The 17,839-nt window shown below is 46.4% G+C and overlaps 1 protein-coding gene across 2 annotated transcripts; it reads left to right on the top strand.

Moving 5' to 3' along the window:
* The first annotated feature begins 1,879 nt into the window (after positions 1 to 1,879).
* On the top strand, positions 1,880 to 3,895 carry LOC136538167 (transcription factor MYB52-like). Of its 2 annotated transcripts, none has more exons than XM_066530146.1 (3): positions 1,880 to 2,326; positions 2,859 to 3,269; positions 3,444 to 3,895. In XM_066530146.1, exons 1-3 carry the CDS (start codon positions 2,212 to 2,214, stop codon positions 3,614 to 3,616), a joined length of 699 nt encoding a protein of 232 aa, XP_066386243.1. In that variant the 5' UTR covers positions 1,880 to 2,211; the 3' UTR covers positions 3,617 to 3,895. The 2 variants fall into 2 exon arrangements, with proteins under 2 accessions (XP_066386243.1, XP_066386242.1); XM_066530145.1 differs by having other exon boundaries at positions 3,441 to 3,895.
* Positions 3,896 to 17,839: the final 13,944 nt, after the last annotated feature.

Here is a 17,839-nt window from a genome sequence, read left to right as displayed (position 1 = left end):
TAGCTAAATTATTGGTCAAAGATTCTAAAATTTAAATTCTGATATGCGTGTAAGTCTTATAAAAAGAACGGGGGAGGTAGTAACCTGGAAGACCATACCATGCATTTCAAACTTATTTGCCTCCTAAACTATAGTTTAGAGGGAGTACATGGATACATGTTTGTAGTTTTCCACCAATAGCATTGTTAGTTCTAAATGTATCTCACCTGCTGGGCCTTACATTAACCTGTTTCTACATTGTTCAAATTGTCATTTCACAATTCTACAAATACGCATGCGCGATATAAATCACCGATGTTTTAGCTCACTATTAAAATAGGAGCACTAGGATGCAAGTAGGTTTATCTACGAATCCATAGACTTAATTTTACGGGTTACCCACGTATCTGCATGAGAATTACGTTTATTATTTACGAGTTCATGGACAAACCCATGCCACTTTCATCACTAGTTAACAGCGACCGATCGAAGGTGTATAGTTATAACCCAGTTGACTGTAGAGCAGGCCAATAGAGAAGCGTGTAGATGGAGCGGGTAGGTCTGAGGCGCCCAACAGCACTAGGAAACACACAACAACTACAACGTAGCAAGCTAGTTGGATGATCTGATTACTACGGCTACAGGCAGAAGCTTGTCCTTATTTATCTTTTAAATATGTTGACTATGTATACACACATTGATACAGATTATATTATGCTGGAGTAGAGAACAAAAAGAAAAATACCAAGTTCACCATTGCTACAGACATTATATACTATGATTAATGGAAATTAAATCTTCTCCTATTTTCGGAGCATTAGCTTGTACTTGTCTTGAAGTCGATCGATCTTCTGATGTGTTCTACACATGATTTTTGTTGATTATGTATTAAGGTCGGCTAACGCAGAGAATATGTTTTAAGGGATGTTACTATAATTAGGTGCCGAGTACACACTTAGCTTGGGGAGGGATTGGAGAGTGATGGGTTGGTTTTAAGTAGACGTTGTAGGTTTGAAACATCAGAGGGATGTTGAGACCCGAACAACAGAATTCCCCCCACCAAGCAACCCTACTGCCCCAGCGCATATGCATCTCTTTCATTCCCGTTTCTCCCAAACTCCTCCCTATGACATGCATTAGGTGCACCAGGTGAAGAATTCTCCAGCACACAAAGATCGAGCTTAATTATGATCAGGAAAATAACAAGTGATCTCTCTGAAAGGTACGCACATGCTAATATTCCTCATTAACAATAAGGTACGAATACTAAATTGTGGTCTGTGTCGATCTAATCAAACCATCTTATTAATTAGACCATTTTTTCAAAACATCTTATTGCAGACGCATACAAAACAAATTTATGGTTATACATAACAGTTGCATGCATTTGTATGTAAATATGTTCATATATTTCTTTTGTCAAACTAAATCTTTTTTCTAGCTCTCCAGTAATAATAATCAAAGCATATATAATTTAATAATATATGCCGGTTCCTTCTAACTAATGTCGTCATGTGTTGTTGGCACTACAGCACACACATGCAGATTATGCCTCGCTGCGCTGGGCCCCCTGGGTCTCTAGCTAGCTCTATGTGTTGCATGTTTGTTGAACAATTGTAACCGGCGAGGTAGTTAGTCGATCTTGTGGACCTATAGCATGTAACTAATTAATTAACATTTTCTATTCAATCCCCTCCCCTGGCGAGTGAAGCTTAACGTACAAAACCACCCGTTAGCCCACATGTAGCATCAAACTAACTCTTGTGTAACTATGTCCTAACTCACTATCTTCTCACTCACTAACGATCAACCACAACGAGCGAGAGCCAAAAAAAACTGCCCTGTCCACCACTTTCCCTTCTCCCTCCTTATATACCCCCGGCGCGGCGGCCCCCTTATCTCCCTCCTCTGTGCCTCCTTTTGTTGCCCTCCCCTCTTGCATCATCCTTGTTCTCTCTCCCTCCTTCCCTCCAGCCGCCCAGCAGCGTTCTCGATCGGTCGATCGATCCGTGTGTTCTTCTTGTGTATCCCCTAGCCAGTTGATTGCTGATTCTTCTTCTTCGCCTGCTGCCAATTAATTTATTCCACGCTCGATTGCAGCGGCTTTAATTTAGTTATCATAGGAAGCTGGGCAAGAAACGGTGCAGGATTATTATTGGAAGGAATAGAGATAGAGAGCTTCAGATAGCAGGCAGGCAGGCTGTTGTTGATTGAGTGATCGATCGATCGAGGATGTGCACGAGGGGCCACTGGAGACCATCGGAGGACGAGAAGCTGAAAGAGCTCGTTGCGCTGTACGGGCCGCACAATTGGAACGCCATCGCCGAGAAGCTTCAAGGGAGATCAGGTCGGTGCTGCTACATATATATATGATCATCAAGACTATATATGATCGATCATATTATACAGCATATATATAGATGTCAGAGTTTTTTTTTGTTGAATTTGGGAAACTATATCGGCCAGGCTAGCTAATTCCTTCGTTCTCTTTGGTTCATTAACTGTTGGCGTTGGGTTTGACTTTGCAATTGGGGCATGCATGTTTAGTTAAAAGAAGTTTAGATCTGTTAGGGTGTCATATCAGAGAGGCCGGTGTGTTTATCAGCCATTCTCCACTATACATACTACTCCTACATGATATATTCGCCTTGATGTGCATGTCATATCTGTATCACTTGTAGAGCAATTTTATCTAAAAATATACCTCTAGTGATTTCAACTTTTCTTGCTTTCTAATTTATCTGAGTGGCCGTGTTCTTTCTAGCACAAGCTAGCCCTGGAGTAGCTACCGCATTCAGGAGAATATATATAGCTAGCCGCTAGCGTGATTGAGGAGCTTGCTAGCTTATTAATTAAAATGGCAAATTAAATTGTTTCAGGGAAAAGCTGCAGGCTGAGGTGGTTCAATCAGCTGGACCCGAGGATCAACCGGAGCCCCTTCTCGGAGGAAGAGGAGGAGCTGCTCCTCGCCTCCCACCGTGTCCATGGCAACCGGTGGGCCGTCATCGCCAGGCTCTTCCCGGGGCGCACCGACAACGCCGTCAAGAACCACTGGCATGTGATCATGGCGCGACGGTGCAGGGAGCGGATGAGGCTCTCAAACAGGCGCGGCGGCGCTGTCGCCGGCGGTGCTGTGGAAGATGACAATAACCCTAGGAACGCCAAGAAGCCGAGGCCTGATGCGAGCAGCATGGCCTCCTTACTAGACAAGTACCGAAGAGAATTTTCCGTCCCGTTTGCCATTAACCATGATAGCAACAAGCAGGACTATTGTTCAACTACAAACGAAGGTGAATACTGCTATATATCTTGCATGCATGATGACTGCACTTGTATTCTACTATAACACACATTTTTCATTCTCTGATATATGCATGTTTGTACACATGTAGTAGTACGTAGGGATTGTGGTAATATAAATACCAGCTTAACTAATTATATGTGATTTCAAATTTGATCAGCAGACACAAACAAATCAGTTGAATTCTATGATTTTCTCCAAGTGAATGTGAACTCGAGCGACACCAAGTGTGGTTCGAGCATTGAGGAGCAAGAGGAGAACCGGGATGATCAAGCTGAAGGGCAGGTGGTGCAGTTCATAGATTTCCTGGAGGTTGGGGCTTCTCATCGTCAGTGATTTATATCTATTATATATATTTAACTAGGAATGGATCCAAAGCAGGTTGTAATGCTTTGTGAAAGAGGCATGCTGCAAATAGCAATCTAACACCAAACGTACTTATAGAGGAAGCAAAATGCACCGTACATATGACATGTAATTTATTGATGTATACATATCTGTCCATATCCACCGTTTGGGGGTACATATGCAAAACTATTCTGAGATAAATGAGAAATTAATTATCTCATCTATTTGTAAATTTTATTTGATAATTATAAAGGATGTTTGATTCCCTGTCCGTTTCTAATATTACAATTGATCATGTTTATGCATGTTTCCTTCATGTTAGATAGCACACCAATTTCACTACCGTCTCAATTTATGCATGATTCCTTCATTAATTCATTGGTCATCAAAATATGACGGCGATGATATGCCCAGTACGTAGTATATATAGCACATTTATCATGAGAGATATTTACCATCGAAATACTTTATTAATGTACGTAGTCTGATAATCGTGTGTGTATATATTTGTGACTATATATTAGCCCTTTATTTTAGCTACGTACGCCATCTCCGATGGTAGCTCTGTACCGTCAATAAATCACTGTGTGTGTTTGCTTTGTTTTGGACGACTTCCAACTCTATGATGACATGTTTGATTGAACAAAAAGATTTGGAAAAAAGTAGAAAAATAAGATCCAGTAGCTAATTGGTATTTGTCTACTTTCGGTGACGAAACTTCATCCGTTCACGTTTCTGTCGAATCGCTTTAGTAACAATATTATCCTAGCAAAGACAGTGTAACGGTGAAGACTCCTGTTGCTACTATATGCTCGACATGACATTTAACAACCTGAAAGAACTTTTACAATTGCTGATGATGTACTGTGCAAAGCTAATTAAGTCATTATAAACATCTACTCCTATATATATCATGCACGTGTTTATGGCTTTAATAATATTTTAACTAGCTATTACTATATACTATACGACCAATTTAGTCTAGTACTTGTCGCTTTAGTCAAAACAAAGTGCATGTGCATTCCTCTAAATTAGTGTGTTGTCCTTAGCGAAATTGATCGAGAGCTATCTTTTTTCTAAACTACACAAAGTCAATATTTTTTTTAAATAGTCGGATAAATTAAATTGAACACTCATCATCTCTACAAACGCATCGATATGCTCACAATCTACCCCTTTGATGAGCATGCATCTCCGAGAGATTAGTCTGGCATATATGCTCAAAATCTACCCCGTACATGAATGACAAAGTGGAAGATTCAAACTTAGGTGGTGGATAAGTTTGATCACATGCAACTTAACCAACAAAGCTACTACACTCAATTCACAGTTACACTATACGTTTTAGTCATAACTCATAAGCTGTGCTAACTTCTGTTTGTATATATTTGAATGAACAACTAGGTACGCTTCGTTCATTCACCACACAACTAGATCCAGAAGCTGCCATCTTTTCTCCAAAGAGGTTATCATATTCTGGTTTTCCAAAGAAACGAATCTAAAATTAAAACCCATTATGTCCTATAGTAGAGAATTAATGAAACTACTAGCTAGCTAGCCAGGTAGAAATTAACAATGAACACGCTTGTGCGGAAAGGTACTGTGCGCTCACTACTACAGGATGGACTTCCCGGGCGGTAACGGCCTTTAGTCCCGGTTACTACGCCGGGATAACGATCTCAGGACTAAAGGTGGAACCTTCAGTCCCGGGCCATCGAGCCGGGACTAAAGAGGGACCTTTAGTCCCGGTTGGTGTTACCAACCGGGACTAAAGGCCCTCCAGCCGAGCAAACGTGGCCGCACCCTTTAGTCCCGGTTGGTAACCTCAACCGGGAGTAAAGGTTTCTTTTCTTTTTCTTTTTTTTTTGTTTAATTTGTTTTCAGTTCAGTTACACATATTTATTTAATATATAATATGTTTTTATGTACGTATTCTACGCTGCTAATATAAATACACGCACGCATATAATTACATCTAATTCTCATCTCGAGCATTATTATATTCGAATAAAGTATGAAACTATATATATTATAGATATATATGTATATATACAACACTTTCATAATCTTGTTCTCGAAAATAATGATATCAATAAACATTTAATTTACATCATTAGTTCTCGCCGTTGGGATTTAGCACTTTTTCTAGAAGAAATTCTGCTATTGACTCTTGAACTACTTTCAGATGGTCTTTTTGCATGACCCTTTGTTTCAACCATTCAGTCTTGCATTTGAAATAAAAGGAAAAGTATTAATACATACATATATATATATATATTCATTTAAAAATAAATAAAAAATTGATATATACGTACTCTGAGGACATCTTCAGGAATTCTTCTTATGTGTGCAGTGATAAATTCACAAACGTAGTATCCACACAAGTTATTACCTGGTTGCTGCCGCAAACACCACTGTACGAGAAGAAGATTATTCTCATCATCTCACACGTAAATTAAAGTACGATATAGTAATTAAACACGTGGGGAAGTATATATAGTACAACTTACTGGTATTTCAACTACATTAAGTGGTGCCTTGCAATCCTTGCGGTGTTGCCGAATAAACTCTTTCCAAACCCTGTACGACCAATAATGTACGATCGTTAATAAATTATGGCAAAGTCTATTCAATAATAGTTGTGCGCGAGAGATCGAAATTACCCCTGGATAATGTCTATCATATCTTGGTATAGTGCCCGCTCTTTTCTCAATGAGTCCAAGATTATTAACCGACTTGAGTTTAACTCAATGACAATGAGTATCTAGTGAAACCTGTATTGGTTTATACACACACGTACATGCATATAAGTTGTATTGATATTACATAAAATGTGTAGACTACATTATTATTAATACTTACTCAAAGTTGTATGGGAAAAGTATTGTTGTCTTGTCGTGCTGCTTCACGAAGAACCTCATGATATTCGTCTGTGCTTCAGATACCCAGTGCTCCTTGACAATAATATCAGTTTTGAATACGATATAAGGATCAATGAAACCAACACTGGTGTCTTGTATTCTTTGGAGCTCTGACATCTGGAATCTGTATATAAATATAAGTTACATGTGAGAATAATTATATACACGTACGTATGAAAGTGAGTTTATTAAATAAAAGTAAGAATCACTTACAAACAAAATGAGCTAATGATTGATTTGTCCAGAGCGTCCAAGTGGTATAGTTGATGCAATTCTTCAAAACTAATATGTAAGATGTTATCGCCACGGAAGTAATGATGGTCTCTAAATCTGACAAAGATCCACTGCTCACCCCCGCCACATGCCTGCATGTATCACTTGTTGAGCAAGTACATTTGCGTACCCAATTTATTCAGAGCCGCAGGGTTGTACAGACTTTTGCCAAATTTATAAGTCTTCCAGGTTCTGGATTAGAGCTTTGCCCGTCAATTGATCCAAGGTTAAACCAGTTAGTTCAAAAAAAGCATTAAGGTCTTGAACCGACACTTCTCCAGAGTTGTCTGATCGATAGACTTCTATGTTGGAACCATATTCATTAGCAACAACAAGATTTTGCATTGGTTGCTTCTGTTGTCCGAGTTGTGAGACATCCTTCCCTGATGCTCTTTTTCTTTTCTTATATGCATCATGTGACTTCACGAGGGAGCGGTCATAGTCTGATAGTGGCGGAGGCTTACGAACTCCAAGCATCTTTTTCTTGTGAGCTTCGACCTTCTGCCTCAGCTGATCTCGTGGTATGTAAAAGTACGGCTTCTCCTTAAGCTTCGCTTGTCTCTGCTTTTGGATATCTATAAAAAAATCTTTCACTTTTTTGTCTTCTTCAGCTGCTATTTGCTCATCAGTCTTTTCAGGAAGTATTTCTTGAGAAATAACTCTTTTTTTCGGGGTCTTCTTTGCCGCCGGGATCTTAGACGTCTTTGTAGTGCGTCATTGTGGAGGGGGTGGGGGCGGTGTTGGAGACCGGCGTGGAGGCGATGAGGCCGGTGTTGAAGTCCGGCGTGGAGGCGTTGGAGATCATTGTGGAGGCGGTGGGGCCGGTGTAGGAGTTGGAGATCGCCGTGGGGATGAAGTCGTCTCGCCTCCCGCGACACTGTGATGAGATGGGGAATGAATGATTGGGCTAGGCTGGGGGGAGATCCTGCTACAAAAACAAGTTGTGGGTCAATTATTTTTGAAGCCAATATAAAATTAATGGAAAATAATATTTCATTCACTTTCATTCGTACCTAGGGTGAGGTAGGGGAAGCGGTGGCGCCCCAGGAATGATGATGAAGCGTTTGCGCCATTGAATAAATGTCTTCTCTGCTTCTCCTAGTGTCTTCTCCCCATCACCGCCTTCAATGTCAAGAGAAACATTGCTGTAAATCTTTAGTCCTGGTTGGTAATACCAGCCGGAACTAAAGATCCCTGCCCCGCGGACGACCGTTGGGCAGGATCTTTAGTCTCGGTTGGTATTACCATCCTTTAGTACCGGAGGCAAAAAAAAAATACCGAGGCTAATACCAAATTAGAACATCGTTCTAAAGTCTATTATCTAGTGGTGGCTCTGTGCACCTAATTAAGCATGCATTGTGTTGCCCCGGGAGTGAACAAAAGTACACGAGGCCGGATTTTTCGGCCGTTTTGCAACTGATCCGGTACTTAATAATCATTCCGATCGAGAGGCCAGCATCGTGTTAGTTATAGAGCACTTGCCAGAGATGTCAGCGTCGATCAGCAGGGGAGGCTAGCTATAGCTAGCTCTCGCGAGGTGTACTGCAAAAGCTTACTCGGCCGATGGAGGATGACGGGCTTTATTTGATCTCAAGCAACCTACGCGCGCACGGAAGCGGACGACCGCGCTGCACCACCACGGACACGACGTACACGCCGTCGCCGCGCGCGCGCCGGCGTCGTTTTCCGTCCGGGACGGTTTATCAATGGCGTGCTCGCGCGCGCGGCCGTGCCGCGCTGCTGCGTGACGCGCGAAGGTTCCGGGCCGGGGCTGGGGGTGGATGCGTCAATCCTAGCTGCCGAGCCCACATCGCGTTGTTGGTGGCCGATGTGACCGCGCGGACGGGCGCCGGACGTCCGCGCGCGCAACGGTTCAGTAACGGGCATGCGGCGACAGCTCGGTCGACCGGTCGCTTGCCGTTTCGTTATTTCATGGCATCGGGAGGGGCAGCTCGCTCGCGTCGCGTGCGCGGCGGGCCTTTTCGGCTTCAATGGGGGGAGGAAGTGGGGATGGATGGATGGTCGGGGTCGACGACGGCGACGTCGATCGAGCGAGCTAGCGTCTGATCAATGTGGATGCAACGTGCGCGTCGTGTGGCTCGTGGGGCCGGTGACGTACGAGTTGGATCATCCTCAAGGTCCAGTGATCCATCACCGGTTTAGTTTAGTTTCCATCAGAATCAGATGATTTATAGAGCACTCGTGGAATTAGTGGATACAATGTTGCTTTCGATCTTCCCATCTACTTAAGACATTTGCACGGTTGGATATAAAGCTTTTCGTCAGTGCTATTTATGCTAACTAGACAATATCCAATGCGTTGCCGCGGAATTTTGTAGCGTTATATAGAAATAGAATTTATGGAGAAAGCATATGTAGAGAAAAAATGCACCATAGTTGGATAATTTTGGCTTCATCGTCATAATTAAATTGAAATCTTAAACTTGGTAGACAATCACCCATCTTCAATAACTGAAAAGTTTGACAAAACACCTATCAATCAAATGGTATCTCTTGATCAAGACGAAATGTACATAGAGAGACACTACCAAAATAGTTGAGTTCTCCTAGTGTTTTAAGTATTAATAAGAACACTACACCGGTCCTAGCACATGGGAATCCTCCCTAGAAGGCATTTGGTAGGGAAAAAATTTATACTAAATGTTGAATGTTAAATATTAAGAGAGCTGTGGGGTATGGCCCCCGGTATCCTCAAGACAAGACATGGGCCGCACTATCAGAGGTGGTCCAGCCCACAAGATCAAGGCGTGCACGGCGCTGCTCGGCGTGCACCGCAAGATATTATATAGTACCAAATAGGATACTTTCTTTGTAACCCTACCTCCTCCAAAGTATATAAAGAGAGGTAGGGGCTCCCTAGCGGACAAGATACATAGACGATCCATCAAGATCTATCTACTACATCTCAATACAATACATCAAAGACACAGGACGTAGGGTATTACGTCGATCAGACGGGCCGAACCTGTCTAAATCGCTGTCTCTACGCCTCGTGTCACCATCCGGTTCCTGATTACGCGCACCCCCACCGACAAATCTACCATCGCGGGATACCCCTCGGTGGACTGCCGACGATATTCTATCGACAGTTGGCGCGGCAGGTAGGAGTGTGCGCGCTGATCCATGGCGGGCCAGATGGGATCTCAAGATCGACGCCGCTCGTGGCAACCTGACTTCCTGCGGCGGCGTCCTTCAGCAACATGACAGGCTCGACATCACGGCAACGACGACTTTCCAGCAGCCTGTGACAGGACTTCACGTCTCCAGCAAACCAGATCCGATCTCGGAACCACCTCCGAGGTCGCCTTCACCAACAACTCAGCGCCCGTCAGGTGCTCATCGTCAACGCCGACCAGATAACGACATACGTCGCCAACCAGACTTTATGTCTAAAGCTAAGTCACGCTTTAATATTTTTCTAAATATTCTCCAATCTTCGTATACCGCCACAATATTTCTCTGAGCTATTTTCTCTATATTTGCACTCCAAACGATTTTCTGAACCCCCGAACAGTCCTGTTAACGCTCGGACGCCTCTAGAGACGGCTCTGTCTCCAGCTCCTCTCTACACGTGCACGAGTGTCTGCCCTCTGCGTTATGGGTGGTCGGCAGCGGCTCCTTAGCGACGCTTTGTTCTTCTTACACGTACACGGGCTCCGCGCCCCGCGTTATAGTTAACGGGCTAGCTAGGGCTGGAGACTCAGCTACACACTAACTGTTCGGTCGGTTTATATTAAGTATAAATACACCTTTGCACCAACTGATCGCCAAGCTACATACGCTATTTTTTCTCCGGAGTTTGTTTAGTTTTACATCATGTACTACCTATTCTACATATTTGTTTTGCAGGATCAGAGTCCAGGTGATCAGATCACCTGGTGCGACTTCTCCACTGATCAACTGGTCGAACCGCTAGGTTCATGGACTTCATCGCCGACCAGTTGATGGGACTGTTCGCCGGTCGTTTCTACTCAACGCTCACTTTGCCGCCGACCAGTTGACTAGACTGTTCATCGCTCGTGCTTCATCGCCAGCTATGCTGGTTACTCCTCGGCACTCGGATTCTTCGTGCTCGAGGACTAAGTGGGCACACTTCACCGCACGCACGTCGCCAGCTACGCCGGGGACTCCTCGGTGCTCGGACATCGCCTACGCCGGGGACTCCTCGGTGCTCAAGCATCGCCAGCTACGCCGGGAACTCCTCGCTCCTCAGTGCTCGGACATCGCCAGCGACGCCGGGGACTCCTCGGTGCTCAGACCTCGCCAGCGATGCTGGGAACTCCTCGGTGCTCGGACATCGCCAGCTATGCCGGGGACTCCTCGGTGCTCGGACATTGCCAGCGACGCCGGGGACTCCTCGGTGCTCGGTCATCGCCAGCGACGCCGAGGACTCCTCGCTCCTCGGTGCTCGGTCATCGCCAACGGCGCCGGGGACTCCTCGCTCATCGGTGCTCGGACATCGCCAGCGACACCAGGGACTCCTCGCTCCTCGGTGCTCGGACATCGCCAGTGACGCCGGGGACTCCTCGCTCCTCAGTGCTCGGACAACGCCAGCGATGCCGGGACTCCTCGCTGCTCGATGCTCGGACATCGCCAGCGACGCTGGGGACTCCTCCTCTTCGGTGTTTGGACAACACCAACGACGCCGGGGACTCCTCGCTTCTCGGTGCTCGGACATCGCCAGCGATGTCGGGGACTCCTCGCTCCTCGGTGCTCGGATAACGCCAGCGACGCTATGGACTCCTCGCTCTTTGGTACTTGGACATCGCCAGCGGCGCCGGGGACTCCTCGCTCCTCGGTGCTCGGATATCGCCAGCGGCGCCGAGAACTCCTCGGTACTCGGACATCGCCAGTGGCGTCGGGGACTCCTCGCTCCTCGGTGCTCAGACGTCGCCAGCGACGCCGGGGACTCCTCGCTCCTCAGTGCTTGGACAACGCCAGCGACGCCGGGGACTCCTCACCCCTCGATGCTCGGATATCACCAGTGACGCTAGAGACTCCTCGCTCTTTGGTGCTCGGACATCGTCAGCAATGCCGGGGACTCCCTTGCTGCTCAGATCTTGCTACGTCTTGCCGGTGTGCTATCAAAGCTGCTCCATGCTATTCGGATTAGGGTGTTGATCTTGGGCAAATGACGTCTTGATACGCGCATGTCAGACGACGTCGGCAAGCTTTTAGACTTCTTTTTCTTTGACCCTGCTATAAGATTCATTCTTCATCTTCCAGCAGGCTCAGGGACTAAGTGGGCACACTTCACCTTACAGTGAATGTGAGCTTTTCTCATCTCAAGGCTATGCCCGGGGACTGACTGCTTGCTCGACTAGTTTTCTACTTTCTGACCCTGGCACCATGTGACTACATCACCTACTGTTAGGCTCGGGGACTAGCTGTGGGGGTATGGCCCCTGGTATCCTCAAGACAAGACATGGGCCGCACCATCAGAGGTGGCCTAGCCCACAAGATCAAGGCGTGCACGGCGCTGCTCAGCGTGCACCGCAAGACATTGTATAGTACCAAATAGGATACTTTCCTTGTAACCCTACCTCCTCTAGAGTATACAAGGCGCAGAGACAGCGATTTAGACAGGTTTGGGCCGTCTGATCGACGTAATACCCTACGTCATGTGTCTTTGGTGTATTGTATTGAATACATGATGTCGAGTAGAGGACCCCTGCCTCTCCTTATATACTCTTGAGGAGGTAGGGTTATAAAGAAAGTATCATATTTGGTACTATACAATAGCTTGTGGTGCATGCCGAGCAGCGCCATACATGCCTTGATCTTGTGGGCTGGGCCACCCCTGATGGTGCGGCCCATGTTTTGGGGGCCATACCCCCACAGCTAGTCTCCGATCCTGACAGTAGGTGACGCAGTCACGTGGTGCCAGGGTCATAAAGTAGAAGACCAGCTGAGCAGGCAACCAGTCCCTAGGCATAGCCCCGAGATGAAAATAAGCACATTCACTGCAAGGTGAAGTGTGCCCACTTAGTCCCCGAGCATGCTGGAAGATGAAGAATGAATCTTGTAGCAGGGTCAAAGAAAAAGAAGTCTGAAAGCTTGTCGACATCATCTGACATGCGCGTATCAAGACCCCAGACGTGTTGCCCAAGATCAGCACCCTGATCCGAACAGCATGGAGCAACTTGACAGCACACCGATGAGACGTAGCAAGATCCGACCACCCTGGAGTCCCCGGTGTAGCTGGCGATGTCCGAGCACCGAGGAGCGAGGAGTCCCTGGCGTCGCTAGCGATGTCCGAGCACCAAGGAGCGAGGAGTCCCCGGCGTCGCTGGCAATGACCGAGCACCGAGGAGCGAGGAGTCCCCGGTGTCGCTGGCGATGACCGAGCACCGAGGAGCATGGAGTCCCCGGCGTCGCTGGCGATGACCGAGCATCGAGGAGCGAGGAGTCCCTGGCGTCGCTTTCGATGTCCGAGCACTGAGGAGTGAGGAGTTCCCGGTGTCGCTGGCGATAACCGAGCACCGAGGAGTCCCCAGCATAGGCGGCGATTTCTGAGCACCGAGAAGTCCTCGACGAAGCTGGCGTTGTCCGAGCACCGAGGAGTCCCCGACGAAGCTGGTGATATCTGAGCGCCGAGGAGTCCCCGGCGAAGCTGGCGACGTCCGAGCACCGAGGACCGAGGAGTCCCCGGCGTCGCTGGCGATGACCGAGCACCGAGGAGTCGCCGGCGTAGGCGGCGATGACCGAGCACCAAGGAGTCCCCGGCGTAGGCGACGATGTTCGAGCACCGAGGAGTCCTCGGCGTAGCTGGCGACGTTCGTGCGGTGAAGTGTGCCCACTTACTCCTCGAGCACGAAGAAACCAAGCGCCAAGGAGTCCCCGGCGTAGCTAGCGACGAAGCACGAGCGACGAACAGTCTGGTCAACTGGTCGACGACAAAGTGAGCATTAAGTAGAAGCGACTGGCGAATAGTCCGATCAACCGGTCGGTGATGGAGTCCATGAACCGAGCGGTCTAGCCAGTTGATCGGTGGGGAAGCCCGAGCACCAGGTGATTCGATCACCTGGACGATGATCCTGCAATACAAACATGTAGAATGGGTAGTACATGATGTAAAAATAAATTAACTCTAGAGAAAAATCAGTAATGGTGATAAAACGGTATATGCAGTTCGACGATCAGTTGACGTGAAAATATATTTATGTTTAATATAAACCACCCCAACAGTTAGTGTGTAGCTGAGTCTCTAGCCCTAGCTAGCCCATATTCCATAACGTCGAGCGCGGAGCCCGTGCACATGTAGGAGGAACAGGCGTGACCAAGGAGCCACTGCCGACCACCCATAACACAGAGCGCGAAGCCCGTAGCATGTGTAGGGAGGAGCCAGAGACAGGTCCGTCTCTGGAGGTGTCCGAGCATCAACAGGACTGTTCGAGGGTTTGAAAAATCGTTTGGAGAGCAAACTTAGAGAAAACAGCTCGGAAAAATATTATGGCGATATACGGAGATTGGAGAATATTTAGAATAATATTAAAACGTGACTTAGCTTTAGGTAGAAAGTCTGGTCGGTGACGTATGGCGTTGTCTGGTCGGCGTTGACGCCGAGCACCTGGCGGGTGGTGAGTTGTTGGTGAAGGCGACTTCGGAGGTGGTTCCGAGATCGGATCTGCTGTCGTGGGGGCTGATGTAGCCAAGGATGAATCGTCGTCGCCGTGGACCGACATGGTTCTCCACGAGATTGATGACGAGGACGCGCTGTTGATTTGAGGTCCATCTGGCTTGCCATGGATCAAGCGCACACCCCTCCCTGGCGCGCCAACTATCGACAGAATATGCTCGGCAGTCCACCGAGGGGTATCCCGCGATGGTAGATTTGTCGGTGGGGGTGTGCGTAATCAGGAACCGGATGGTGACACAAAGCGCAGAGACAGTGATTTAGACAGGTTCGGGCCATCTGATCAATGTAATACCTTACGTCCTATGTCTTTGGTGTATTGTATTGAATATATGATGTCGAGTAGAGGACCCCTGGCTTTCCTTATATACTTTGGAGGAGGTAGGGTTACAAAAAAAGTATCATATTTGGTACTATACAATAGCTTGCGGTGTACGCCGAGCAGCGCCATGCACGCCTTGATCTTATGGGCTGGGCCACCCCTGATGGTGCGGCCCATGTCTTGGGGGCTATACCCCGCAACTTCTTAATAGCAAATATTACATGACTACAGGGAGAACACACGTTGGAGAATTAGGTAAGGAAAATCATCCACCTGATGATAGGGGAATAAGAGGAAAATGTTTGCTAGTAAATTACTAATTTGTTTAATGTAGTTGGGCCAGGGCCAGGCATGCTGAAGTAGCAGATTGCATCTATTCGCATGTTTGTAGATGGATTCACGAATAGATGAGACCGGAATGGAAGCTTGGATTGGTGCATCCTTCAGGCTTCAGCGACGGTGGCAGCTGTCCTCGTCCCCTCTCTGTCTGTGCCAGTTGGCCTACGCGAAGCTACGCATGTTGGCCTGCGCGAAGCTGCGAATGTTGGCCTTGGTGGGATGAACTGCAGTGTGTAGTTCCAGTAGCAGAGGCCCGTCCTGGTCCTTGAGTGCCTCCACCACCCCGATGCTCATCGCTACCATTGACAACGCCATGTCCTACTACTCACATATTATCGCATAGAGTTGTGCCCTCGGTTATTGACGCGATCCAATTGCGAACAAGCGTGGGCACACAAATAGAGGAAGAGGGAGATGGAGCACAGAAATTCGAGCAGATACCACGAGACATGCTTACTCCCTCCGTCCTAAAATAAGTATTGTTCTTGTTTTTTAAGGAGTCGTACGCTTTTAACTTTGACCAAATATAAACAAGAAACTGTTAATATTTATAGTACCTAATTAATATCGTTAGATAGATCAATGAATATATTTTTATAATAAACTTATTTAGAGATACAAATGTTACTAATATTTTCAATAAACTAGTCAAATTTGATCGATACAAATGACACTCATTTTAATAGCACGAATAACATCAAGTTGATGGGATGATGGTCCCATTATAAAAGAATTACTACTGCCTATATTTGCGGTAATAGAAGGGGATTTTTTAATTATTTTTAACACTTTTTGTAAATTAATTTTAAATCTAACACAGTTTTTTTTTCAAAACTAACACTTTTGGCCACGCCTATTGCCATGGCGCAGCGAAACACTTGTGTCGCGCCATGTATGGTGGCGCGGCAGAAGGCTGACGTGGCGATGACCGATGCTGCTGATCGGTGATGTGGCAGGGTCTGCCGCGCCACCGATCTTGGCGCGGCACTGACGCGCCACGGTGCATGGCACGGCAGGACCAGATAAAAATCACGAACGAGCCCGCCCGCCCTCACGCACGCCTGCCCGCTCGCCCGCACTCCGCGTGTCCGCCCACCGCCGCGCCGCGCCCCGCCGCCAGCGTCCGCGCCGGCCGTGCCACGAACGCCGGCGTGTCACGGCCACCCGCTCAAGGTACCTCTCTCTCGATTTCATGTTATTATGCTTGTTATTGATTTATGATAGTTACTAATTTAGGATAGTTAGGTTAGTGATTTAGGATAGTTAGTGATTTAGGATAGTTAGGGTTTTATGATTATTATTGATTTAGGATAGTTAGTGATTCAGTATAGTTAGTGATTAAGGATAGTTAGGGTTAGTGATTTAGGATAGTTAGGTTAGTGAATTTGTTTGTGATTTAGGTAGGTAGTTTTTAGGTTTGAGGTTGTGTGTTGTAGTATAGTTAAGGTTTGGTTAGGTAGTTAAGGTTTAGGTTACTGTTAGTTAGGATTTTGGGTTCAGAGATTGACTAGGTATTTATTATTTAGTTTATAGTTAGTTATTTAGTTATGGATTTTGGGTATAGATACTAGTTTTTAAGTGTCGGTACTTAGTATTGTGTGATACGTCGATTTGGATGAGTTGATGAAGTTTCGTCAATTGCTTATTTTTCTAGTGAAGTTGTTTAGTATGTCTGTTAATGTTACTTTGAATATATACATGTGCTTTTATATTTTTTCGTATTGCATAACAAGTAGTTCAAATTTTGCAATGCTACATAATATTAATTTGAATATTGTTAATTTGAATACGCTAACCCTTTGTTTATCAATTTGTAACAAGATGGCCCCTCCCACGCAGCACCCGTTGTATCCCATTCTTGAGGTGGAGTACGACGACCAGCACCGAGCACACATCTTGAGTGATACCGACACAGAGGTGGCTTTGCCTCCTTTGAGGCCCCACAAGCACACCCGGGCGCACCAGTGGGACGAGCGTTACGTGCCGTATATACGCCGTGCTGGCTTCCTCGAGCTTGTCCGTGTTGTCAACTATGATCTTCCGCCCCTTGACCCAGCACTACTTACTGTAGTTGTAGACATGTGCAAGTGCCTTCTTTGTACGTAAACATTCTTATAACAAATTTGAGCCAACTAACAGTCGTTCTATTCTTATAATAGGTGGAGGCCTAAGACCCACACGTTATACCTACCTTGCGGCAAGATGACCTTGACCATGCAGGACGTGAAGGCTATCTTTGGTCTTCGGTTGGGAGGACTTCCAGTGACGGGTATAGTTGACAACGATTACTGAAGGGAGCTGGTGGCTCAGTTCACAGGCTTTCTTCCACCGGAAGACTAGGTTTCAAAGAAAAATAAGTGAGCAATTCAAGCCTATTTAATACTTGCATTGCTTTTCGGCAGCCATCGGGTCTTATTTTCTTTGGTGAATTTCAGGAAAAGTTCCGTTGTTTCGTCGTCCTAGATCACATAGTGTTTTAATTACTTAGACCCATAAGCTGAGGAGGCTCAGATCGACAGGTTCAGTAAAGTGTGGCTCTGGCACTTCTTTGGTGCTTTCCTTTTCCCAGACGCCTCGGGCAACACCATCAGCTGGATCTTTCTTGACATACTATGCCAGCCGTGGGAGAACATAGTGGCATACAGCTGGAGCAGCACAGTCCTAGTATGGACGTATCGACAGCTATGCGTTGCCTACCG

The sequence above is a fragment of the Miscanthus floridulus genome, chromosome 2 (genome assembly GCF_019320115.1).
Source record: "Miscanthus floridulus cultivar M001 chromosome 2, ASM1932011v1, whole genome shotgun sequence".
Taxonomy (NCBI): Eukaryota; Viridiplantae; Streptophyta; class Magnoliopsida; order Poales; family Poaceae; genus Miscanthus; species Miscanthus floridulus.
The sequence above is the reverse complement of the archived record's forward strand: the minus strand, read 5'-3'. Positions and strand labels throughout refer to the sequence as shown.

Coding starts and splice junctions, on each gene's coding strand:
- LOC136538167 (XM_066530145.1), top strand. CDS start 2,212: ATGTGCACGAGGGGCCACTGGAGACCATCGGAGGACGAGAAGCTGAAA. Junction 2,327..2,858: donor GAAGCTTCAAGGGAGATCAG/GTCGGTGCTGCT, acceptor AAATTGTTTCAG/GGAAAAGCTGCAGGCTGAGG. Junction 3,270..3,440: donor TTGTTCAACTACAAACGAAG/GTGAATACTGCT, acceptor AAATTTGATCAG/CAGACACAAACAAATCAGTT.